This window comes from Anabrus simplex, chromosome 5 (genome assembly GCF_040414725.1).
Source record: "Anabrus simplex isolate iqAnaSimp1 chromosome 5, ASM4041472v1, whole genome shotgun sequence".
In the NCBI taxonomy this organism is placed as follows: domain Eukaryota; kingdom Metazoa; phylum Arthropoda; class Insecta; order Orthoptera; family Tettigoniidae; genus Anabrus; species Anabrus simplex.
The window spans coordinates 9,831,212-9,858,894 of record NC_090269.1 but is presented as its reverse complement, the minus strand read 5'-3'; the positions used below and the strand labels follow the sequence as shown (position 1 = coordinate 9,858,894).

The 27,683-nt window shown below is 37.4% G+C and overlaps 1 protein-coding gene across 2 annotated transcripts in view; it reads left to right on the top strand.

The window, feature by feature from the left end:
• Positions 1-27,683, top strand: part of LOC136873665 (tetratricopeptide repeat protein 37) — a 311,142-nt gene that overhangs the window by 1,628 nt on the left and 281,831 nt on the right. For both annotated transcript variants that reach the window (XM_067146760.2, XM_068228003.1), the window contains one exon: positions 12,455-12,589. In XM_067146760.2, the coding sequence (XP_067002861.1) occupies positions 12,500-12,589 (90 nt within the window). In that variant the 5' untranslated portion in view covers positions 12,455-12,499. The remainder of the gene's footprint in view (positions 1-12,454; positions 12,590-27,683) is intronic.

The window sequence follows — 27,683 nt, the reverse complement described above, 5'->3', positions numbered from 1 at the left end:
AGTTTTATTTCCTCTTAAAACAGTAACCACCACCATTACCACCCATTTTTACAAAATAGATCAACAAACCATTGTAGCGGTACTGTATGTATGTCCAACGCTTGTCCCGTGTTTGTATGGGGTGTGATATGAAATGAGATGAGCCTTCATAGTGAGTTTTTACAACCAGATGCCCTTCCTGACATCATCAGAGCAGTTAACGAGAAGAAATGAATGTCATGATATATGATAGTACGAAGGGAGAGGGTGAAACCGGTGCCAGCACTTAGCTTGTCAATCAATCAATCAGCCACTGCTGATCTGCATTTAGGGCAGTCACCCAGGTGGCAGATTCCCTATCTGTTGTTTTCCTTGCCTTTTCTTAAATGATTGCAAATAAATTGGAAATTTATTGAATATCTCCGTAGGTAAGTTATTCAGATCCCTAACTCCCCTTCCTATAAATGAATATTTGCCCCAATTTGTCCTCTTGAATTCCAACTTTATCTTTATATTGTGATCTTTCCTACTTTTAAAGACACCACTCAAATTTATTCGTCTACTGATGTCATTCCACGCCATCTCTCCATTGACAGCTTGGAAGATACCACTTAATTGAGCAGCTCGTCTCCTTTCTCCCAAGTCTTCCCAGCCCAAACTTTGCAACACTTTTGTAATTCTACTCTTTTGTCGGAAATCACCCAGAACAAATCGAGCTGCTTTTCTTTGGATTTTTTCCAGTTCTTGAATCAAGTAATCCTGGTGAGGGTCCCGTACTCTAGTTGGGGTCTTACCAGAGACTTATAAGCCCTCTCCTTTACATTCTTACAACAACCCCTAAATACTCTCATAACCATGTGCAGAGATCTGTACCCTTTATTTACAGTCATATTTATGTGATTACCCCAATGAAGATCTTTCCTGATATTGAGACCTAGGTATAGTACGCGCACTTTTTCTTGAGCCCTAGTTCCCATTCGTTACTATGGAGATCCGGGCTCAAGATAAAGTGCGCGTATAGTACTTACAATGATCCCCAAAAGGAACTTTCACCCATTCAGTCACTCTTTTGTCAAGTCCAATTGCACTCATTTTTGCCAGTAGTCTCCCATGATCTACCCTATCAAATGCCTTAGATAGGTCAATCGCAATACAGTCCAATTGAGCTCCTGAATCCAGGATATCTGCTGTATCTTGCTGGAATTCTACAAGTTGAGCTTCAGTGGAATAACTTTTCCTAAACCCAAACTGTCTTATATCAAACCACTTATTAATTTTGCAAACATGTCTAATATAATCAGAAAGAATGCTTTCCCAAAGTTTATATGCGATGCTTGTCAAACCAACTGGCCTGTAATTTTCAGCTGTATGTCTATGCCTGCTTCTGTCAAATAGCACCAGTTGTCTGCTCAAAGCTTTATGTTCCTATCCAACAGATACAGCCAAACTAACTTATTGCCTAGCTAAATAGCCTGCACATATTGGAGTGCTATATGGTCATATAAGTACCATTGTTATCCCTATTGTGACAGACTGAAAGAGGAACATATTTACCACTGGGAAGTCGATTTAGGCCATTTATGCGTAGCATTTCAGGAAATTTTAATGTAAATTACAAGCAATTATGTCTCTGTTACCTGGTCTCCTTTGCTGCTTTGAATAAAATCCTTCCCATGGATATGGGTGCTTTTGAAAAATACTACTAAAAATTTACAAGATTTTTGACATTCTTGTGTTCAACAAACTGCACTGTATTTTTCAATTTCATTAATTGCTGATACTAGTTTATCACCCTCAGGAATGATTAGTAGGCTGTGTAGCCTAACAGCTGTAAGAAGGCAGCTATTCCTAATGGAATTTTCGACTTCTAGATTTTTCTTTTTTGGCATATACCTTTAAGTTAAGCATTTGTCCAGCGTTTTTAATAAACTTGAATAAACCTCCAGATCATTACCTGTTCGTTTAGGGGCTCTCAGTTTTGGAGCATGGAGTCTTGATCATGGGGCCCCTATTGTAGTTTGAGATGGTTTTCACTTAGGTTTTTGTGCCAGTGACCTTGTAGCCAATTTTATTTTGTATTTTTTGTTTAACTTGTTCTCATCTACTGTAATTTTGATGATATCAGGTTTGCAAGTCCTTCATTTTCATGCATAAGTTACAAGATTTTGAGCAACTGCAAAAGGACCTCAACAGTGTTGTGAGATAGACAGCAGTCAATGCTATGATGATAAACAGGGCTAAAAGTCAGGTTGTGAGTTTTGTTAATAGGAAAAGTCCTCTCAGTTTTAATTAATCCGTTGATGGGGAGAAAGTTCCTTTTGGGGATCATTGTATGTATCTAGGTGTTAATATAAGGAAAGATCTTCATTGGGGTAATCACATAAATGGGATTGTAAATAAAGGGTACAGATCTCTGCACATGGTTATGAGGGTATGTAGGGTATAGTAAGGATGTAAAGGAGAGGGCATACAAGTCTCTGGTAAGACCCCCACGAAAGTATGGTTTGAGTGTATGGGACCCTCACCAGGATTACTTGATTCAAGAACTGGAAAAAATCCAAAGGAAAGCATTTTGATTTGTTCTGGGTGATTTCTGACAAAAGAGTAGTGTTATGAAAATGTTGCAAAGTTTGGGCTGGGAAGACTTAGGAGTAAGGAGACCAGCTGCTTGACAAAGTGGTATGTAATACAAATATAGTTGATCCGTTATTGGACATTATAAATTTTCCAGCTAACTCATTCCTGGTCGCCAGTGTTTCGCTCCAGTGTGCTAAGTTGGGCTCATCAGTTGGTAAAGAGCACACCTACCAAGACGCATGGCTAGTGCATATCATGGAGGCCACTGCGTAGGCTACTTGGAGACTTTGACTCTTTTTCAAAAATTGATGTCTGCCTGGCCATCAGATGATAAAGAGTTGATTCCCATAGAGAATCTTTCTGAATGAGTAAATTTATAATACCAATATATGTAGGTGGTTTGAAAAGTTCTCGGAATGTACTAGAATTAAGTATCTTACCTCGGTGGAACTGCTTTTATTTTTCAACATAGTCTCCCTGTAGACTAATGCATTTGGTCCAGCGATGTTCCAATGCCTTGATCCCATCTCGAAAATGAGATTCTTCCAGGCCTGAAAAATACCTCTCCAATTCGGCTGTCAGTTCTTCCCTTGTAGAAAATCTCCGTCCACTGAGGAAAATTTTCAGATTGGGGAATAGATGAAAGTCTGATGGTGCCAAATCAGATGAATAAGGCGGATGTGGCAACAATTCATACCCCAGTTCATGAAGTTTTGCCATGGCAATAACACTTGTGTGCGGCGGAGCGTTGTCCTGATGAAAGATGACCTTTTTCCTTGCCAAACCAGCCCTTGTTTTGCGTATCTTTTCCTGTAGTTGGTCTAGGTTTGCATAGTATTGCCCTGTAATTGTTTGGCCAATAGGAAGATAATCTATCAGCAGAATGCCTTTTGCATCCCAGAAAACTGAGGCCATGACCTTTCTGGCTGAACACACTGCCTTTGTTTTCTTTGGTGGTGGTGAATCAGCATGTTTCCACTGCTTTGACTGCTGTTTTGTCTCTAGGGTATAGTAGTGGACCCAAGTTTCATCTCTAGTCACAAACCGGCACAAAAAATCTTGTTGGTTGCACTGAAAACGGGCCAGACTTTGTTCGGACATTTCCAATCTGGTGTGTTTATTGTCCAATGGCAAGAGCCGCGGCACCCATCTTGTGGATAATTTTTTCATACCCAATTCTTCGGTTAAAATATAATATACCTGTTCAAAAGACATCCCTACAGCTTCAGCAATCTCCCGCACTTTCAGTCGACGATCCTCCATGATCATTTTATGCACTTTTGCGATAAATTCTAGGGTCGTAACACTTGGCCGTCCACTACGCAGATCATCATCCAAGCTCTCCCGACCAAATTTAAACTCGCTGGTCCACTTGGCAACAGTTGAAAATGAAGGAGCAGAGTCCCCCAGTGTGTTCTGAACGTCTGCATGAATTTCCTTTGCTTTCATACCTTTCTTTACAATTTAATCACTGCTCGAATCTCAGTTTTTTCCATTGTCACAAATCACTACGCAGGAACAACAACAAAGAGTCGTCACTACCACACTCCTGCAGCTAGAGCACTGAGGCGCCACGTGTTCACTCACAAAGGATGTGTGATTATTGCGCGGGAACCTCGTTGCTCTAGCACTGACATCTAGCGGTGATTCCAAGAACTTTCCAAACCGTCCTCGTAGTTGGTCCATTATTACACATTATACATTTTCCAGCTAACTCATTTCCGAGCAGTCAGTGGAGAGATGGTGTAGATGAACAAGTTTAAGTGGTGTTTTTAAAAGTAGGAAAGATCACAATATGAAAATAAAGTTGGAATTCAAGAGGCCAAATTTGGGCAGATATTTGTTTATAGGAAGAGGAGTTAGGGATTCGAATAATTTACTAATGAATTTCCAAATTGTTTGCAATTATTTGATGCTGATGATGCTTGTTGTTTAAAGGGGCCTAACATCGAAGGTCATCGGCCCCTTGCAATTATTTAAGAAAAGACTAGGTAATAAAGAGATAGGGAATCAGCCACCTGGGCGACTGCCCTAAATGCAGATCAGTGGTGACTGGTTTTGATTTTGCTGATACTTTCATGATATGCAGAATTCATTCCCTGAATCTAGAGAGGGACATTTTCTTGTCTCACTTTTAAGACTAGTAGTTGCAATGCCAATTCCTATGATTCTATGAAGCCTCATTCCTTGTATATAAAATTACAGAATTTACATTCCAACCTAACTTCATAAATTTTGCCATGAATTATACTGAGCTATTTCTCTATGGGAAGGTGTACTACTTTATTATAAACTAGCTGATGTACCTGTGCTTCGCTACGGGGTTCTCAGAAAGACTGACTTTGTGGTTTTCCTAACTGAAGTCAACATAGGTCATTACAAAAACGTCAGTAGGAATGTAGCATTTAAAAGCAATGTTATCATATAAAATACTCGATCAAATGAAAAACTACATATTTTCTCACTTTTAATGAACAGTACTACGGTGCCGATCTAACAGTACAAAGTCCCAGAGCTGGAATGACCAGTCCACAGACAGCCGTGAACACTTCTCTGCTATTATTCTGTTAAATATGCACGCTTCTTATTCCAAACAGTGCCTCAGAGTAGGGATTCAATAGCTCGAATGCTATGATGAGCCAGTGTGTTTACGTACCTTTAGTATCAGAAAATTTATGAAACAGAGGAATGGCATGCTAAAGAAGAAAGTTACCTAACTCCCCAGGTACTTCCCGCCAGTATTTAGGCAGACTGTTCCACTTGTACGACTGGGCAAGTTAGCTGTGTGGTTAGGGGCACGCAGCTGTGAGCTTGCATCCAGGAGATAGTGGATTCGAACCCCATTATCGGCAGCCCTGAAGATGTTATTCCGTGGATTCCAGTTTTCACACTAGGCATATGCTGGGGCTGTACCTTAATTAAGGCCAGGGCCACTTCCTTCACACTCATAGCCCTTTCCTATCCCATCATCACCATAAGACCTAACTGTGATGGTGCGACGTAAGGCAAATGTTAAAAAAATACCTGGTACGCAGCAGTAATCCTATCTATCGGAAATGAAATGGCGTATGGCTTTTAGTGCAGGGAATGTCCGGGGACATGTTCGGCTCGCCAGGTGCAGGTCTTTTGAGTTGACGCCCGTAAGCGACCTGTGCGTCATGATGAGGATGAAATGATGAAGACGACACATACACCCAGCCCCCGTGCCAGAGAAATTAACAAATGATGGTTAAAATTTCTGACCCTGCCGGGAATCGAACCCAGGACCTCTATGGCCAAAGGCCAGCACACTAAACATTTAGCCATGGAGCCGGATAATATCTATCGGTGATGAGTGGAAACAGATGACAAAGCACATCACAACAAACAATGATCAATGTAATGTTATTGTTGATCAATTTTGTGAGCTTTCTACATTGTAGTTCTTCACATTTAGTTTTCTTTAGACTCTGTGATATTAGGGCGTATTATAAAATTATTTATAGCGTACACTCTAGTTCCTTATTCTCCGACTTTACATATCGATTTTCATTAAATCCTGTTTACCCATTTTCTCGTGACTCGGCGCTGATAAGGACTTAGTAACAAAAATCCAAATTCATGAATGTCTCTGATCATAGCCGGTATGGTAACAATGTATAAGACAGAAATAATCGGAAATAAAATACTACATATCTTATGTAGTATTTATTGATATGACTACTAATAACATAATTATTTGGGAATTAAATTTTAGGCCTACCCCTAAACTACCATTTTGTTCAGCGTGAATAAAATTATTTATGGCCTAGATTATAGCGACTTATTCCCCGACTTTGCATACCGATTTTCATTGAGATAGGACCACTAATAACATAAATATTTAAGAATTCCATTGTAGGCCTTCCCCTAAACTATCATTTTTCTCAGCGTGAATACAATTAGTTATGGCCTAGATTGTAGAGACATGTTCCTCGACTTCCCCTACCGATTTTCGTTAAGATAGAACATTAATAACGAATATTTGAGAATCATATTTTGGACCTTCCCCTAAACTACCATTTCACTCAGCGTGAATAAAATTATTTATAGCTTAGGTTATAGCGATTTATTTCCCGACTTTGTATACCGATTTTCATTAAGATATGGCCACTAATAACATAAATATTTGAGAATTAAATTTTAGGCCTTCCCCTAAACTACCATTTCAGTCAGCGTGAATAAGATTATTTATGGCCTAGATTGTAGCGACATATTACCCGACTTTGTATACCGATTTTCATTAAATTCTCAGCCGTTTTCTCGTGATGCGTGTACATACATATAGACATATAGACAGACAGACAGAAATTATGGAAAAGTAAAAAGTGCATTTCCTTGTTACTGTGGGAACGGCTGATACAGAAATACCATCCTTTTGAAATTCTGAGCAGTGTACAGACAAAACTCTTATTTTATATATATAGATGTGAACCACTCTGAAGTGTAATGTCCAATGCCTCTTGTATATTTGGCAGTCCAGGAAATCAAGGGATGTTCTAGAAATTACTTTTGTTAGCCAGTCTGTACCAGTGTCCTTTTTTGCCATTTACTTATGTCTCAGTGCAGGGGGGGATGGGGCCAGGGGTGCTGGGCCCCCCCCAAAATGTTTCCTGAAACTAGATCGATGATCAGCCGTTGTTTTACGTACGGTACGAACAACTTAAAAACTTAAGCCAAAATGTTAAATTAGGCCTAACGTAGTGACAAAGAATCTACTAGCAAGGCTCAATAGGGCCATACATAATTCTCCATGTTTGTATTGCTTGAATGAAAGGAAAACACTTAACAATTGTGATGCGCGGGGATATTTCCCTGTAGAGGCCTCAGTATTGGGAATGTAAGCGTGTGTTGACAGATGTCAAGACATGAGGAAAAGGTCTGTGTTTTGTCCCCATTATTATTTAACATCTACTCGGAAGCTGTACTTAAGGCAGTAATAGATACAGATGTAGGAATAAAGGTCAGCAGAGACCTAATAACGCACGCTCGGATATGCAGATGACACAGTACTTCTTGCCAGGAATATTGAAAGCCTATAACTATACTTAGACAAGCTTGATACAGTTGGGGAAGAAATGGGTCCCACATTCAACACAAAGAAAATGAAACTAATAGTTTTCAGATATAGCTATTCTGAAACTGAAAGGTCAACAAATTCAATAAGTTGACAAATTCAAATACCTTGGTTGTTGGATATCAGATGATTTAAACCCAGATCTCAAAATTAAGACCCGTATAGAAATGGTAAGATTAGCGTTCAAGAAAATGAAGGCTTTACTGTGTGATAACACCTTAAATTTTAAACTGAGACAGTGCATGGTTAAATGTTACGTTTGGAGTTATGGAGTTGAATCGTGTAATTCAAAAACAACCACCATTAGAAAGACTGGAAGCTCTAGAAATGTGGTTTCATAGATGAATGCTAAAAGTCTCCTCGATAAGAGCATGTCTAATGAACAGATATTGCAGAGAGCACACTCTGAAGAGAGGTGTTGACCACCATCAAATGCAGAAAAACTGTGTTCCTGGGGCATGTTACATGGTAATGGATATGCAATATTGCACGTCATTTTAACCTCCATGGGCCCCTCAATTACATAGGTTACCAATTTTTTTATCTTGGTCGCCAAGCAATGTAGCCTGCTACTAATGATGCAGAGATTCAGCTGCCACAGCACCTTAACAATCTCCAAAGAGTCTGTCAGTTTCCTTATCTTGGTTCAATAATCGAAGATAAAAGTAGCTGCGAAAAAGAACTGAAATGTTGCATCATTCTAGGACGTACAGCTATGGCAAAATTAAAGAAGATCTGGTAAGATAGAGCAATATCTATGAATACGAAGAAAAGATTAGTCCATTCGCTTGTGTTCTCGATCTTCCTGAATGGATGCGAAACTTGGACCGTAAAAGTTAAAGGCAGGAATCGAATCAACGCCTTTGAAATGTGGTGTTGGAGAAGGATGTTGCAAATACCGTGGACAGTCAGGCGAACAAATGATTCTGTCATCCGGGAAATTGGAATGCAAGAAAGTTTATGCCAAGTTGTGTACTAGAGAATCCTGCAGTTTTTTGGTCACATTATGAGAAGAGAGTATGACAACCTGGAAAAATCAGTTGTCCAAGGAAAAGTTTCTGGCATAAGGACACGAGGACGGGTCGCAAAAAGATGGGTTGATCAAGTAAGAGAGATCATGGACTTACCATGGAGAGTTACTCTCCGGAAAACACAAGTACGTACAGAATGGTATCAGCTTATAAAAGAAACAACAAAGTCCTTGGGTCACGATACTGAGTCATGAGTGGAACGACTGGAGAGAGAGAGAGAGATTATTGATACCAGTACCATCTCAGAGAGTGCGTCACTGGCTACTCTGATTTTCAGAAATTTATCTCGTCACACTTGGTCACAATGAATGTTTACAAAATGGAGTCCACTGGATGTTTGCAGAAGCCACATCACAATGAAAGTAAGTACACTTTTCCCATTGTAATAATAGTTCTAGTGTTCCAAAAAGAATAGTAAATTGTACCGCAAGGGTACACCCCCCGTGCATTCATATCAAGTGCCTTGTGAACTGACATTTTACTCCTAAAACTTGAAACAACTAGTGCAAGAAGTTGGGACGTTGGTCAACAGATGTCACTACTGAAGTGATAAAGTAATGTGTTCTTTTAAGGTTTCCTAAACTGACTTGATTTGTTTTTTGTGCATCAGAGTTGTCAACACTTCAGTCTCTTTCCGCCAGCTTCCAAATTAACCAATCAGAAATTTTGGGTATTTAATTTTCAACCTATCAGGGTTTTCTTGTACATATTTAATTAGGCAATAAAAATCTGGGGGGGGGGGTGTCAGGCATTAGTCCAGATCTCTCTCGAACCTTCCTCTCGGATATAAAAGCTGGCAATTTTTCGAGCTACCTTGTCTTCTTGATCGTCGAGTGTACTGAGTATGTGCAAATAGTGGGTGCGGGGGGGGGGGGGGGGGTTTCGCCCTTCATCGTGCAGTCCAGTGCAATAAGGTAATGACAGCCATGTTCTAACTAGGTGATAGCCTCTGAAAGTTAACACGAGGGGAAGGTTTCCTGTTTTTAAGAATGTAACTTTAATTTCCCATCTTCAATAATGTAAACTGCTTCTTCAAATGTAAAACTCAAACTAGCCTAAAACTTAGCCAAAATTCGGGATTAGAGAGTGCGACACCCTCTCGACTTCCCTATCAACTTGTATTTGAAGTGACTATGTTTTGTAACCGTTTCCTATCTGCAGCCTTGAAACTTAAATTTTCTCCATCTAGTCACCTCCGTAGAATAGGATTAGCCTTTGTAAACTTCGGGCCAGAAGCCCAAATAGGGTTTTAATCTTGTGTGCACATTTCTAGGAGAGCAAATGTCTGCCTCCGCATCATTTTGATTTTTGGGCCAGTAACTTTAACTTGTGCTTTTTTTTCTTCACTCCAAGGCCCGGTGGAATGAGTATTCGATACTCCTGTTGTTTCTTTTAAGTGAGAGTTTAAGACAGTGAATTCTCTTCGTATTGTAAAATGGATGCTGTGCCTTGAGAGGCCTGAAAGTGTAATTTTTCGTGAGCAACGATGCTCTGGTAGTTGAAGGTTGCCTGGATAAAGCAGTAATAGTTTTAGGTTCGGAGCTCATTCTCCTAGACAATTTATAGAGCATAGATGCTCTTTCTATCCTTGTAGATAGTTATGTAAAGGAAATTGTGTGACCTGTCTCCTTAACTTTTGGGTGTATGGAGCCATAGTGCTCAAATAACACGAATTCAACTACTGTACCTGAAACCTTGTACTGTTGCTGAGCGACTGGTTTTATTTAATATCTTTCATTTGAAAAAAAAAAAGGTCCAAAAGAAATATAACCTTGATTTTTTTAAAGCTTTTAATTAATCTTTTGACTGTAGTAGATAGACAGACCCGTTCATTCCCGCACCTTCTTTCATCTCTGCCAACCACGGAATCTCTCCATAACAGTAATGATTCTAGAAGATCACAAATATGCAATTCAGAATAATTTTGTAGAAATCGGCAAAGTGTAATGAACATTGGTCTGTCTTGTAATGATGTAACCTTTAGGTTACAGTGGGTCTTAGTTGATGTAATATTTTATACAGTGTTTGTTTTTTCTCTGTTTTAGGCCTCGATTCCAATGAGATTCCGGAAATTGTCAATGAAAACTTATCCAATATTTCAGACCTTTCAGACAACCGTTAACTTGACTAATTAACTGCAAAAGTTTTCGTTCCATACCCTGAAGGGGTAAGCGGGCCTCTTAGAGGGTAACACTCACTCTCAGGCCAGGGAGATTTGGTGCAGTAAAGATGCAGAGTCATGGCTTTCTGCTCTGCTACACTTACTAACGAACTCACAATCACAAGTTGAGATAGAAGAGAAAGATTACTACAAACAGGACGATATTTGGAACGTTGCCCTGATAAAAGGAAGGCAACGATATCTCAGTATCCTGACACTGCAAAAAGAAGGCTGAACATCTGCTGAAAATCCCTGAAAATGTGAAACCTTACCGCTGCTGCCCACCAGGATGTGACAGTCCTAAATGCAGGGTCATGTGTTCTACTTGTGAGGTGTTTCTCTGTATAAATGCAAGTCTGAACGGCTACAAACTTTTCTCTTTTATATGATTTGTTGTATTCGATTTATGTACTTTTAGTGTGTTGTTAACTCATTTAACCTAAATCTGTAATTACAATATATTAAAGTAATTGTTTTAATCTATTTATTTTGAGGTATAAATATAGTGAACTGATGTTTAACTTCAGTGTGTTGTAAACAAACAGTATTTCAAAGAAAATATCCCATACTTTTCCATCATAAGCATTAAGACCCACTGTAACCTATAGGTTACGTATGGTATTGGAGCAGTAACTAGCTTCAAATTCAATGTCTTTTTCTTTTCATAAAACTGATGTCTTGCTTCCCGAAAATCTAAAAAATGTATTTAAAATACTTGAAGTGTGGGCCTGAGGAGGATAAAAGGAAAAATTGAAGGACAGTAGGAAGTAGGCAGAAAAATGTCATGACCCAAGAACAGGGCCTCTCAGGGTGCATGCACTGTGCACGGTGCAAAAGACGACTTCGCTTGGTTGACCAGAGTGTAGACCCCCACTCCTCGATTTGGAGCAATAGCGCGCTCTCTCTCTCTTTCCCCACACCTGTCTCGCTCGTTCCCTGTCTCCCTTTTCCTCACTTGCTCCATAGCGCTCCAAATCCAAGTCGAGTAGCCCAGAGACGAAGCGTTGGTCCGAGCCGAGCGGGACCGATGCGCTGTGCACAGGGACTCTGCATGCGTGAGATTTTGGGCGTTTGAGAGGCCCTGCTCAAGAACATTCAAAACCGGACTGGAATAAGAGCCGTCAAACAACTCTACCATGCTGCTGAAGATAGAACAACACTGTCCACATTGATCACCAATGTTCGGCAGACTGGACACGGCATATAGAAGAAGAAATAATATGTAACTCCATTGCAAAATTTCACTGTACAACACATTTCTGTGTGTCCTTGATCTACTTATTTTAATTTGCACTGAAGAGTACTCTTCTCATCTTGGAAATCTCAACACTTAGCTAAATTGAAGTAGGATGCAGTGCTGATACATGTTTTTCTCTGTTTATTATACAAATAAGTCTAGGATAGGATATTCATGTGACTACATTTCTGAATTTGTTTTTGTCGATGAGGCTTTGAATTGCTTCCTGCAGAATTTCATTTCAATATTTGTACCTAGTTCTTAAGAATGAGTTCTAACTTCTTGCTTCAGAATACGGTATAGTTAGTTGTTACAAACTTAAGTGCCACTGAAATCCTTAGAGTTATCAATTTAAAATGTTATTTTTCTTTCAGAATCAAGCTGATGTCCAACAAAAGAGGCATTTTCTATTAACAGACATGAATGCTAAAGAAATCAAATCAGCTCTAAAGGAGGCAAGAGAAGCTATTAAAAACAAAGATTATAATAAATCTTTACAAATTTGTAAGGTAAGTTTGCAAGACCTATCCTATTTAAAACACTACTGTAAACATGGTAAAACTTGTGTGTTCACCTTTGTAAAAGTCTGTACCTGGATAACCTTTCAGTGAAACACTAAAGCTCAGCTTGTAGGATTCCATCTAGATATAGCAGAACTCTTGGTTTCAGGAGGTCAATTCTACTGTATTGCGATTGACGTATCTGAGGCACTTGGTAGGGTAGATCATGGGAGACTACTGGCAAAAATGAGTGCAATTGGACTAGACAAAAGAGTGACTGAATGGGTTGCTATATTTCTAGAAAATAGATCTCAGAATTCAAGTAGGTGAAGCTGTATCTGACCCTGTAATAATTAAGACAGGAATTCCTCAAGGCACTATTATTGGACCTTTATGTTTTCTTATATATATATATATATATATATAAAGAAGTGGAATCAGGGATAAGGCTTTTTGCATATGTTATTCTGTATAGAGTAATAAATAAGTTACAAAATTGTGAGAAACTGCAAAATGACCTCGATAATGTGAGCTGGACAGTAGGCAACGGTATGTTGATGAACGGGGTTAAAAGTCGGGTTGTGAGTTTTATAAATAGGAAAAGTCCTCGCAGTTTTAATTACTGTGTTGATGTGGTGAAAGTTCCTTTTGGGGATCATTGTTAGTACCTAAGTGTTAATATGAGGAAAGATCTTCATTGGGTTAATCACATAAATGGGATTGTAAGAAAGGGTACAGATCTCTGCACATGTTTATGAGGGTATTTAGAGGTTGTAGTAAAGACGTAAAGGAGAAGGCATATAAGTCTCTGTTAAGACCCCTACTAAAGTATGGTTCCAGTGTATGGGACCCTCACCAGGATTACTTAATTCAAGAACTGTTAAAAATATCCAAAGACAAGCAGGTTGATTTGTTCTGTTTGATTTCCGACAAAAGAGTAGCCTTACAAAAATGTTGCAAAGTTTGGGCTGGGAAGACTTGGGAGAAAGTAGATGAGCTGCTCGACTAAGTGATATGTAATAGGAATCGATCGAGGAATGTTCCACCATTCAACACTTTATATAATATGTAACACTTATTAAAATAACACCTATTCAACATGAAATCTGCCTTTAAAAAAACTTAAAATGTTTGACATGGGTTATATTATTATTTATAAGCTTCATTTTCCGTATTGATTGGATTCAATTTATAGACAAGAAAAGTGTTCCACTGATCAATACTTCTTTATTGTGAACGAATATTACACTAGTACCAGTTTCGGCCTATCATGGCCATCATCAGCTAGTACATAACATTTATAGTCGTTAGACAAAATTAAAAAGATGTTACGTTAGATCATCCGGATGTCTAATGAAGAATGGAAGTAAAATATATTGCAGTATTGTTATGTTAAAATATTTGTGATTAAAGGTGGTGGTGATTGTTACAATAAACTAAAAACTATTTAGTGTACATGGATATGAGTACATTAAACACATTAAAACATGTAGGCCACAGTATAAAACACTTGAAAATTATAACACATTAAAACATAGTATATATTTTAAAAAAGTCTATTAAAATTTGAGTTCATGTTGTGTAGCACTCATTCTTCAATCTTCTTGTTGTTGTTGTGCTAATTTAGTTGTGTTAGGTGATCGTCGAGAATGTTCTATATACTTTATATTGATGTGTTGTAGGAACTCTTGTCATTAAAATTTGTTTTCTTGAAAATTGAGTACTACCAACTGCTCTAAAACCAAACCCTGTCTCGCAATATATATAAAACTTACTGGAGTACAGTTGAATTGTACAGTTTCCCCCTGTGAGTGGGGGCGGTAGAATAACACCCACGGTATCCCCTGCCTGTCGTAAGAGGCGACTAAAAGGGGCCTCAGGGGCTCTGAACTTTGGAGCGTGGGTTGGCAACCACGGGACCCTCAGCTGAGTCTGGCATTGCTTCCACTTATTTGTGCCAGGCTCCTCACCTTCATCTATCCTATCCGACCTCCCTTGGTCAACTCTTGTTATTTTCCGACCCCGACGCTATTAGGTTTGCGAGGGCTAGGGAGTCTTTCATTTTCACGCCCTTCGTGGCCCTTGTCTTCCTTTGGCCGATATCTTCATTTTTCGAAGTGTCGGACCCCTTCCATTTTTCCCTCTGATTAGTGTTATATAGAGGATGGTTGTCTAGTTGTACTTCCTCTTAAAACAATAATCACCACCACCATCTCTGACGGAAGTGAGTATACTCCCTACAGTATAAGAGTTTGGCGAACACAGATGAAGAATACACCCATGATATCCCATGCCTATCGTAAGAGGTGACTAAAAGGGGCCCCAGGCACTCTCAACTTGGGAGCGTGGGTTGGTGACCACAGGGCCCTTAGCTGAGTCCTGGCATTGCTTCCACTTATTTGTGCCAGGCTCCTCACTTTCATCTATCCTGTCCGACCTCCTTTGGTCAACTCTTGTTTTTTACCGGACCTGGCGGTATTAGAGCATTCGAGGCCTAGGGAGTCTTTAATTTTCACGCCCTTCGTGGCCCTTGCCTTTCTTCGTCTGTGTATCGGGAGATACACCCCAACGCCGCGCATTTAAATGTTGCGCCTAATAGAACTCCTCTACAGGAGGAACAGTGAACTTGAGACTAGACCTACTTAAACTTTTACTCAGAAGATGTCACTACAGTAATTTGACGTAATTTTGTTATTGTGAAGTTTCCAGAACTGTGTGAATTTCTACTTGTTTTTGTTTTCCATTCATCAAGAAGTTTGGACATTCTCTCATAGATGTCACCGCTAAAAAACTATGATCATGCCCCCTGGTGCGAAGTGAAGGAACTTTTTTGAAGCAATTTTGTATTCATACGTTTTTCTTTACTAAATTTTGTTCATTCATTTTTGGGTTGGCAATATTGATCTTTTCTTTCCGCCAGTTTTGAATTCAGCCAATCCCTAATTTCTGTAATTAATTTTCAGCCTATCACAGGCTTCTTATTCGATTTGGTGTGTAACTTCAAGGTAGCCAATAAAATTGAGAGGGTGTGGCTAATTTATTCATGAAAGGTCTCGAACCTTCCCCGAGGGTTTATAAACTGCAGATTTTCTCCTCTCTTGGCCATTTGATAAACATCTAACTTAGTGTGTGTGTCGAGCAGGAGGCGGGAGGCGCCTCTTTCATCTGGCAGCAGGTCTTCAGCAAGGTAATGGCCAGTTAACATCTTTATTTCTTGCTAGCTCCGCAGTTTAACCTGAGGGAAAGGTCCGAAACTTTAACCCAATCGCATCATTTGACGACCCTAGCTCGTCATAGTTACTCGTGGCATATGAATCAAATGACGAGCTCTGCTCGCGGCGATGCACAGCTGTACATCATTCCATATAGTTCAGTCACTAACCCACAGACGCCACTTGTATGCATTCTGAGCTGAAGTTTACACTAGTGGCTTTGGTTTTTTCCCTTTCACCAGGTTCTCGCACACTTCCGGAACAAGAGATAAGAGAATCTTTTTTCACATAATTTCGCTCTTGTCAGTTGCCATCATGGCGTCAAGCAGATATGCTGGTGTTGATGAAGAAGGAATACGGGAGCTAATAGATGGTGTTTTAGAGAGTAATATTGAAGGCAGTGATGTTTGTGACGACGAAATAGACCCTGAAGTCCTTAGTTCGAGTACTAGCGATGCGTATAATAGTTTTAATGACACGGAAAGTGAAGCAAATAACGACGGTGTGCCGAGTCTTTCGAAACGAGCTCGTACCTTGGCACAGACTAACTTGACTGACTGGAACTGGACAAAAAGTGACAATATACCTGTTGTACATACTGTAAGTTGTACAGTGGGGTTAGTGAAAATTTATTGAAAAAGTTTTATATGCAGCCACTATCTGAACTCTCAGTTTTTTGTGAATACATGAACCCTTTATTTGACAAAATATCTGTAGAGACAAATTCATATACAGCAAAACAGTTGAGCAATCCTGACAGAAAAAAGTTGAAAGACGATGACAATAATGGTTTGAGACTACACCCGACAAAATTAGGGCATATTTTGCGTTAGTTATACTAATGTCACAAGTGCGGAAGTCAAGAATACAGTTATACTGGAATAAAAACAGGTGTATAAACACTCCTATTTTTCGTAAAACCATGAGCAGGGGAAGATTTATTATAATTTCACGATTTTTACATTTTGTTGACGATGAACAAGTCAATAGTAATGACAAACTGAAAGATTAGGCCTATAATACAACATTTCTGCTCCAAATTTTCAGAATTATTTTTCCTTCACAAGACATTGCTCTAGATGAAAGTCTAATGAAATTCAGAGGCCGCCTTTTATATGTCCAGTGTAATAGGTCTAAACGTTCTAGGTTTGGAATAAAAATTTACAAAATTTGTGAATCAAGTTCTGGCTACTATCTGTCTTTCAAAATTTATGTAGATGATGTAACGGATCCAAGTCTGCCAGCAAGTACAAACGTCGTGCTCAACATGTGTGAACCTTTGTTAGGCCGAGGACATACATTGTTTTTAGATAACTGGTATTCTTCCCCAGATTTATTCAAAAGGCTACACGACAGGCAGATGAATATAATTGGAACTGTTAGACAGAACCGAAAAGACATGCCTCGTGATATCAGTAAGAAGAAACTAAAACGTGGAGAGTATGAGACGTGGGCTGCCAACAGTATGTTGTGTGTGAAGTGGAAAGATAACAAGGATGTTTGCTTTCTCACCACTAAACACAGGGACAGGCAAACTCAGATGAAAGAGAGGACAAACCCCAAGGGAAGAAGTGATAAAGCCCAAGTGTGGCCTTGAATACCAGAAGGGGATCAGGTTACAGCTCTGTTCCCCGTCATGCGACGCACAGTGAAAGGATATAGGAAAATATTCTTTTACCTCCTAGATATGTGTATTTTCAATTCCTTCACTGTGTATCACAAGATCGCTGCTAACAGAAAGACGAGCTACACGGACTTCCGAAGGAGCATTGCGCAGCAGCTACTAGAGACTGTTCAGTTGCCGGAGTACTCGGTTCGAGGTCGACCTAAGTGAGCACCACCCCAACCAGATTACAAGCTAAATCATGGGCCCACTTTCCCATGCGTATTCTCCCTACAGAGAAGAAATCAAAAGTCACAAGAAGGTGTGTTGTGTGCTACAGCCGGGTTAAAAGAAGCGAAAGTTGCTGGCAGTGCAAAAAGTGTGGCGTAGTTCTTCACTTAGAAGAATGTTTTGAGGTGTACCACACCCAGCAGACGTACTAAAATAGCGGCATTGGTAAGTTTATTACTTCTTTATCATGCATGCAAATTTTCAGAAAGGAATATTTACTGGTTGGTTTTGTATGATTTTCTAAATAATAGCGTGATGGCGACGGCCGTAGAGCGGTATTTAAATGTGATTTCTTAGTGAACTCCTATGGTATTTAAATGTGAGGCGAATGGGTTAGCCATGTGACCTTTTCTACAAATGTAATTTTCTGCCGGCTTATGTAAAAACTTCCTAAAATCTTTAACTGTAAATCGGGGATAGAGAGTGACATACCCTCTCAAGCTCCCCTTCACTTTGGTTTGAGGTGACTACGTTTTGTAACTGGTTTTGGTCCTTTCCGTAATGTCTTAAATTATTCTTATACGAGTCACCTCTATAGTTTGGGAATAGCCCCTGTTTCATCGGCCTAGTGCCCTTTAGGTTTTAAGAAGTCACATCGAGGAGTTCAAGTATTCACCTCCTTTCATTTTGTGTTTGGGCCATTTATTTAACTGTTATTTCTTTTACACGAAGGCCCTATAGGTTGGGTACAAGATACCCCTGTTTTGTAAGCTGAGCCATGGAAGGCCAAAAAATGTAAGATATTTTTGGTGTTGCCTTGAATAGGCTTGAAAACTGAGAGCCTGTTAGCTCTTTTTCAAAGTAAGATTACTGAATGCATTTTGAAGGCTTAATATTGTGAGTTGGGAGCCAGTGCTCCAGGTATTAGAGGATTTCTGCCCTTGAGTAAAGTTATGATCTTTGTAAAGTTAAGTGTGTAGCTCCGGAATTGTTAAGTGAGGGCTTGAAGCCCAAGTTCTGTTTATACCACCAATCTTGTCTTTCCTAGACTTGTTTATTGCTACTGGTACCTGTTACATTGTTATTTGTTGAAATTTTAAAAAGAAGAAAAAATATAACCTTTGTTTGTTAAAGTTTTAAATTAACTTTGATTTTGTAGTTTGACCCATTCACCCCGGCACCTTCTTTCACCTCTGCTGGTCCACGGGTAACCCCGCAACAGTCTGTTACTTCATTTTTCAAAGTGACAGATCCGTTCTTTTTTCTTCTTTTTTCTCTTTGTCTTCCCCCTGTTGGTGGTGGACGCAGTGAGTAACTGTTACTCAATTGTGGGACTTGCAATTCGTCAGGCGTTCAAACTTAGGAAATTAACGTGTGTATAACATCAAAGTCATAAGACTTGTAATATTTCGCCAATATTTGGACTTGACAAATATCTCAACTTTCGTGTGAATGATTTGAACAAACTCGAAGTTAGCACGGCTACTATAAATTGTAATGATCTTGAACCATTTCTACTTAGAATATTGTGAGTGGAGGTTGCAACACGTTGACTATTTTGAATATTATCAGAGTCTAGAACACTTTAATTCGTGCCGAAAGACTGTTCGCCTATCATTGTAACAGACTACCATTTGAAACAACCCGTGTGGATAGACTGTATAATGGACTTAGTAATTCAGTGATATTGTGAAATAAAAAAATTCATGCACGAATACTTGTAGAACTGTGATAGTGAGAAGGAACATTACGAGATATTACGAAAGAGATCTATTTATTTATTTATTTATTTTTTTTTTTAATTTATTTATTTATTTATTTGTGGTGAAAGTGAACCTTGATAAACTGTGCTTCGAATGAAAGTTATTTTTGACAATACGAACAATGTGCAGCAAGTGTCAAAATGAACTGTGCAGGGAAGTGTATTTTCTCATATTTATAATTTACGATAATAGACAGTGCTCCGACGTATTTCTCATCCAGTGAATGATGATTATTTATGAAAGAGTGATAATCAGTTCTAACAGTGCAAAATCAAATGGTGCACATTTTCAACCTAGTCAGTTGGACTTTCTCGTGTTAAAGCCACTCTTTTAGTAACATGAGAAATCCTGACTCGAGACGACAGAGGACGGAGATCGACGGAGATTTGATGCAGATCAACGTGGATTTGGTACTACGAGGGACAGTTCCAGGGACGTGGAACTATGGAACATCGTGGCGTTTGCTGTTAGCTGAGTTTCAGATTGCTGCTTGCAGAGCAGTATTCAACCGTTCAAGCTCAACAAGAAGGCGTATGTCAGGTGATATCAGTGCTTTTTTCATTCAAAAATATAATTCTGACTTTGAACAGAACTTCTATAAACAGTGTCATTATTGACAAAGAGCATTAAAGGCTCACTTACTTAATATTTTACTTGGAAAATTAACGTTTTACAACTCTTAAGTAAAGACAGACTTTCAAATAACAGTGTGCTCTCGTCGTATATTCTCATTTATTGGAACTTTAAAATATCAGTTGAGTGCTTTATTCATAGTGAAAGTGTATCGTAAACTCTTAATTTACAATATTTACGTAAAGTGTACAATAATTTACAATAAAATAGGACAATACTCAGAACTTCTTACCAGAAGATCAGATTTAATTTCAAGTGTTTCATATTTGAGTTGGCAGATTCCCTATCTGTTGTTTTCCTAGCCTTTTCTTAAATGATTGTAAAGAAATTGGAAATTTATTGAACATCTCCCTTGGTAAGTTATTCCAATCCCTAACTCCCCTTCCTATAAACGAATATTTTCCCCAATTTGTCCTCTTGAATTCCAACTTTATCTTCATATTGTGATCTTTCGTACTTTTAAAGACACCATCCAAACTTATTCGTCTACTGATGTCCTCCCATGCCATCTCTCCACTGACAGCTCGGAACATACCACTATTGCAGGTTATAAATTTCATCTTCTTTGTCCGTATTGAAGATCTACTTGTGATACAAATTCTTATAATTTTGTTAATTACCACCTATTCAATACAATAAAAACATAGTACAAACTTGCATATTTATTAAGATGTTTATATGGTACATGTTTCGCTCCTCTTTCGTGAGCATCATCAGCCAACTATCATTCTCTTATCATTCACTTAAGGTTGTATAAGATCATGAAACAATTCTTTTGGATCAAGGTTATTCCTGTAAAACTACAAATCTTATAACATTTTAAGTCACACAACAATAAAATTGTCTTTAAGTTAAAACTTTTTGTCTAAAATCTAAGTCTAACATTTTATTGACGAAACTCATCTGGTGAACATTTTTTAAATTGTTTAAAAAATAAAAAATAAATAAAAAACTTTGGAGATCTGGCTAATTGTAATGATTCATGTTGCTTAACTTGTATGATTGTCATTAAAACTTCATAAACTATATTGACAATTTTCTGCAGTTGATGATTGTCTATGTTATGGACATTTGATTTGTTCTCGTTGCTGGAGTAACATTTATACAAATGTATTGGCATTAATTTTATATTGTTAATAGGATAATATTGTTCGTGAACAAACTTGTTGATGAAACACTTTCTAATGTGATATTGGATTTAAAATGTTCTCGTACGTTCCATAATGGCTTGTTGGTATATCTGTAATGAAAGGTAAAAAAAATTATATGTTTATGGTTTTGATTATAATTCTGTATAACTTCTTATTGGAAGAATTGTCACTTACTTTTCTTTCTGCTGCGTAATTGTTTGGTGTTACTCCTAGCCTCTTGAGAACTACTTGTTGTTCTGTTTGCACTTCTTGTATTATGTGAGTGAGTGTGGATGAGTTTACGTTTTGGTGGGGAGTGGGAAGGGGAAGTTAAGGTAGGCGGTGCATTGATAGCTGCAGTAGATTGTGGAGGGGATTGTCTAGGAGAAGTAAGGGAGGAGTTGAGTTTGTTTGCGTCAATAAGCCATTAACTTTTGTCGGATTAAAATGTTTATAGAATTTATTTATATCTGATTTAAGGATTTGTATTAGTTCCGGTAGTTGTACTAAGATGGGGTTCTTTATTTCAGTTTCGTCATTTAGGTTTTTATTTTTGTTGTATTGTTGCCAGAGCCATGTCCAAAGTCCATAAAGCTAATATACCTATGCGACCTATAATCAACTGCATGAATAGCCCAACATATAAGATTTCTAAATTTATACATAATTTTTTTTAAAAGCACTATAAATTTTACAATAATTCTACAATCAATAATTCAATAGAATTCTGTGATAAGCTTAATAAATTCGAACTGCAACCACATCATAAAATGTGTCCATATGATATAACTAACATGTACTCTTGCATACCGATCAATGAAACCATTAATATAATCAAACTAAATTTATTCAGTCATAGCAAATTAAGTAGGTGTGAAATAGAAGAATTCATAAATGTATTGAGATTTGTTTTAAATAATAATTACTTCACATTTAATCAAAGGATATATCATCAAATGTGCTTGGGAATGGCTGACCCTGCATCAGGTATACTAGCTAACATTTATATGGATCATTTGGAACATGTTAAAATTTTGAATAACATAGATGGACTAAACCTTTGGCTGAGATACGTGGATGACACATTTGTTATAATAGACAGTAAACTGAACAATAGTGATAATATTTTGGATTTTTTAAATAAATTAGACAGTAACATAAAATTCACTAAAGAAGATGAAAGGAACAATTTGCTAAGTTTTCTAGATATAAATGTAAAGAGAGCAGGAAATAAATTTGATTTCTAGATTTATAGAAAACCGACGTTTACTTCAATATCGATTAAAAACGAGTCACTCCACCCCAATTCTCACAAACAGGCAGCATTTTTTAGTTTGGTTTATAGAGCCCTAAAAATTCCACTAACAAGTAAGAGTTTAAAGAAAGAACTTTTTTTCATAAAAGATCTGGCACTCAATAATGGTTATAAAATAGAAATGGTTAACAAGATCATTAATAAGGTGAAAATAAAATTGGCCACTAATCTTATACCAGATAAAAATAAGAAATCCAAATTTGCAACTTTTACATTTACTAAAACAACACCGAGCTCGATAGCTGCAGTCGCTTAAGTGCGGCCAGTATCCAGTATTCGGGAGATAGCAGGTTCGAACCACACTATCGGCAGCCCTGAAGATGGTTTTCCGTGGTTTCCCATTTTCACACCAGGCAAATGCTGGGGCTGTACCTTAATTAAGGCCATGGTCGCTTCCTTCCCACTCCCAGCCCTTCCCTGTCCCATCGTCGCCATAAGACCTATCTGTGTCGGTGCGACGTAAAGCAACTAGCAAAAAAAAAAATACTAAAACAGCTATATACCAAATCACTAATACCATCAAAAAACGAGATATTAACATTGCCTTCAAAACCCAAAACACGAACCGAAATATTTTCTTCAACCACAATAAAGTTAATATAAATAGTAATCAATATCAAGGATCTGGAATATATAGGCTCGCATGCACAGAATGCAATTTTTCGTACGTTGGCCAAACTGGCCGAAGCTTTATGATAAGATATCTCGAACATGTAAATGCAGCCAAACACAAGAAACATTCTGCAATGGGTGCACACATGCTAGAAACTGGACACAGTTTTACAACTATTGAAAGGGATTTAAAAATTTTAAGAAGAGTAGAAAAAGGAAAAGAAATGACGGAATTGGAAAACATATACATTCATTTAGATCAACAATACAACAAAAATAAAAACCTAAATGATGAAATTGAAATAAAGAACCCCATCTTAGTACAATTACCGAAACTAATACAAATGCTTAAATCAGATATAAATAAATTCTATAAACATTTTAATCCAACAAAAGTTAATGGCTTATTGACGCAAACAAACTCAACTCCTCCCCTTACTTCTCCTAGACAATCCCCTCCACAATCTACTGCAGCTATCAATGCACCGCCTACCTAAACTTCCCCTTCCCACTCCCTGCCAAAACGTAAACTCATCCACACTCACTCACATAATACAAGAAGTGCAAACAGAACAAGTAGTTCTCAAGAGGCTAGGAGTAACACCAAACAATTACGCAGCAGAAAGAAAAGTGACAATTCTTCCAATAAGAAGTTATACAGAATTATAATCAAAACCATAAACATATAATTTTTTTATCTTTCATTACAGATATACCAACAAGCCATTATGGAACGTACGAGAACATTTTAAATCCAATATTACATTAGAAAATGTTTCATCAACAAGTTCGTTCACGAACAATATTATCCTATTAACAATATAAAATTAATGCCAATACATTTGTATAAATGTTACTCCAGCAACGAGAACAAATCAAATGTCCATAAAGGTGCGTCCACACCAAGATGTTTTCGTTAACTTTGTTAATAAACATTGTTAATGAACAATGTTCATGAACATTTCTGTCTGTTAATAAACAAAATAGCGTGTTCATTAACTTTTCGAGCATGTTGATAAACAAAATTTCTTTAACTTTTGTGAATGAAACTTTTCATTAACATTTCGTGTTTTCGTTAACATTTCGGTTCACACATGCGCAAAGACGCAATTAGAACACGCAAATTCGTAGCGCGGTTTTCAAAATCGACTGTCGAATCGCAAGCAACTCATATACACCATACGAATACATAAGTGAAGTGTAGGAGTATTTCTCTTACACTCTTACATGATCCTTGGTAGGAGTCTCCAGTCGCTAGAAGTCTTCAAGTTATACTTAGTCTAACATTAATGCAGATGACATTCCGATTAATTTGTATCATTTCTTGCAATTTCAGACTCGATTACTGTCAATAAGAACTGAAAGTCTTGTGTGGACATTCTCAGAAAGTTTTGAAAGCCTGCTGCATTATGAATTGAAAGTTCTGACATAGACCTAAGTGTCCTCTCCGAACTTAATTCTAAACGCTTTTCCAATATTTTTCTTTGCCACACTTTGCGTCTGCATTTTTCTCTAATTGCACTCATTAAAATAATGAAAGCTGCAGCTGTATTTTCTTCTTCCTGACCCTATCCATTGTAACCTCACAAACAGATATTTTGGTGTGGTCACAATGTTAAAGAAGTTTGTTAACAAAAGTTTATTTGGTGTGGACGCAATGTTAAAGAGGTTTGTTAACAAAAGGATATTAACATCTTGAGAAATGTTTCGTTAACATTGTTTATTAACTTTGTTTCGTTAACATTGTTTATTAACTTTGATGTGGACTAACCATAACATAGACAATCATCAACTGCAGGAAATTGTCAATATAGTTTATGAAGTTTTAACGACAATCATACAAGTTAAGCAACGTGAATCAATACAATTAGCCATATCTCAAAAGTTTTTATTTTTTATTTATTTTTTATTTTTTAAACAATTTAAAAGATGTTCACCAGATGAGTTTTGTCAATAAAATGTTAGACTTAGATTTTAGACAAAAAGTTTTAACTTAAAGACATAATTTTATTGTTGTGTGACTTTTGAAATGTTATAAGATATGTCAATTAGTTTTATAGGAATAATCTTGATCCAAAAGAATTGTTTCATGATCTTGTTGTTGTTGAGTCATCAGTCCATAGACTGGTTTGATGCAGCTATCCATGCCACCCTATCCTGTGCTAACCTTTTCATTTCTACATAACTATTGCATCTTACATCTGCTCTAATCTGTTTGTCATATTCATACCTTGGTCTACCCCTACCGTTCTTGCCACCTACACTTCCTTCAAAAACCAACTGAACAAGTTCTGGGTGTCTTAAGATGTGTCCTATCATTCTATCTCTTCTTCTCATCAAATGTAGCCAAATCGATCTCCTCTCACCAGTTCGATTCAGTATCTCTTCATTCGTGATTCGATCTATCCATCTCACCTTCAGCATTCTTCTGTAACACCACATTTCAAAAGCTTCTATTCTCTTTCTTTCTGAGCTAGTTATCGTCCATGTTTCACTTCCATACAATGCCACGCTCCACACAAAAGTCTTCAAAAACATCTTTCTAATTCCGATCTTATACAACCTTAAGTGAATGATAAGTGAATGATAGTTGGCTGATGATGCTCACGAAAAAGGAGCGAAACATGCACCATATAAACATCTTAATAAATATGTAAGTTTGTACTATGTTTTTATTGTATTGAATAGGTGATACAACCTTAAGTGAATGATAAGTTGGCTGATGATGCTCACGAAAAAGGAGCGAAACATGTACCATATAAACATCTTAATAAATATGTAAGTTTGTACTATGTTTTTATTGTATTGAATAGGTGGTAATTAACAAAATATAAGAATTTGTATCACATACCACTTAGTCGAGCAGCTCGTCTCCTTTCTCCCAAGTCTTCCCAGCCCAAACTTTGCAACATTTTTGTAACGCTACTCTTTTGTCGGAAATCTCCCAGAACAAATCGAGCTGCTTTCCTTTGGATTTTTTCCAGTTCCTGAATCAAGTAATCCCGGTAAGGGTCCGATACACTTGAACCACATACTCTAGTTGGGGTTTCACCAGAGACAAATATGCTCTCTCCTTTACATCCTTACTACAACCCCTAAATACTCTCATAACCATGTGCAGAGATCTGTGCCCTTTGTTTACAATCATAGTTATGTGATTACCCCAATGAAGATCTTTCCTTATATTAATACCTAGGTATTTACAATGATTCCCAAAGGGAACTTTCACCCCATCAACGCAGTAATTAAAACTGAGAGGACTTTTCCTATTTGTGAAACTCACAACCTGACTTTTATCCCTGTTTATCATCATACCATTGCCTACTGTTCATCTCACAACATTGAGGTCATTTTGCAGTTGCTCACAATCTTGTAACTTATTTATTACTCTGTACAGAATAACATCATCTGCAAAAAGCCTTATCTCTGATTCCACTTCTTTACACATGTCATTGATATATATATATAAGAAAACATAAAGGTCCAATAATACTGCCTTGAAAAATTCCCCTCTTAATTTTTACAGGGACAGATAAAGCTTCACCTACTCTTGAGTTCTATTTTCTAGAAACAGGCCCATTCAGTCACTCTTTTGTCAAGTCCAATTGCACTCATTTTTTCCAGTAGTCTCCCATGATCTACCAGTCTAAGCATCCGGTAAAGTGATAAGTTTCTTATTTACTAGCAAAAGTTTGCTTCTGATCAATTAAAGCTACTATATAATCCAAACTCATGTCTTATATTGACTTCCCTTTACATCATAAATTAATCATTGAGTATAACAAAGTATTCAGATCCTTAAATGTGCTTAAATATCAATATGTGACCTTGCCGGTATGAAATAAAATATCTAGGGAACATCATTTTCGAAGACATTGTGCGATATCAATTCAGTTACACCTCTATACAAAGTAGCAATAACCATCCATATTAATCTAAGTATGCCATAATTAAGAGAATGCGATTTTCAGTGGAAATTCTAAGTTTTAAAAAAATGTCCAAGTGAAAGAATACACAGTCTTATAGGAATGTTTTTGACGATTTATCCTATCATAATATTCAATGAAAAACAAAACAAGACATCGTAATTTTAATGTATGGATTTTCAACGAAGTATAATGTGATTAAATCATGAACGCATGTGATCCCAGTTTGCGTCAATCATCTCATCTCTCTCTTCAAATATCCCATTTCCATCTATTATTTCATCGTAGCAACACATATTTCTTCATTTCTTTCATATAACAACATTACATCATCTTCTTCATTACCATTTCAAATCATATCCCTTATTATTATTCCACATATTTCACGTATTTACCTTTCTTGATTCCCAAATAACCTTGTCCTTGTATATTCATATCATTGGATCACTATCTTCTTAAATAATGTCAGCATTTCTTCTATCTGCTGTCATCTCTGTATCTAGTGCGATTCTAACTCATTACGGTAACATATCACCTATATACACATTAACATATCACTTGGTATACAATCAAAATCTTAACACATTCTCCTCATAAGAATTTCAAATATGACATGGCATAATATGCTTGGATTCTTTGCTCTCACTGAAATACTATTATCACATTACTATATCGCAC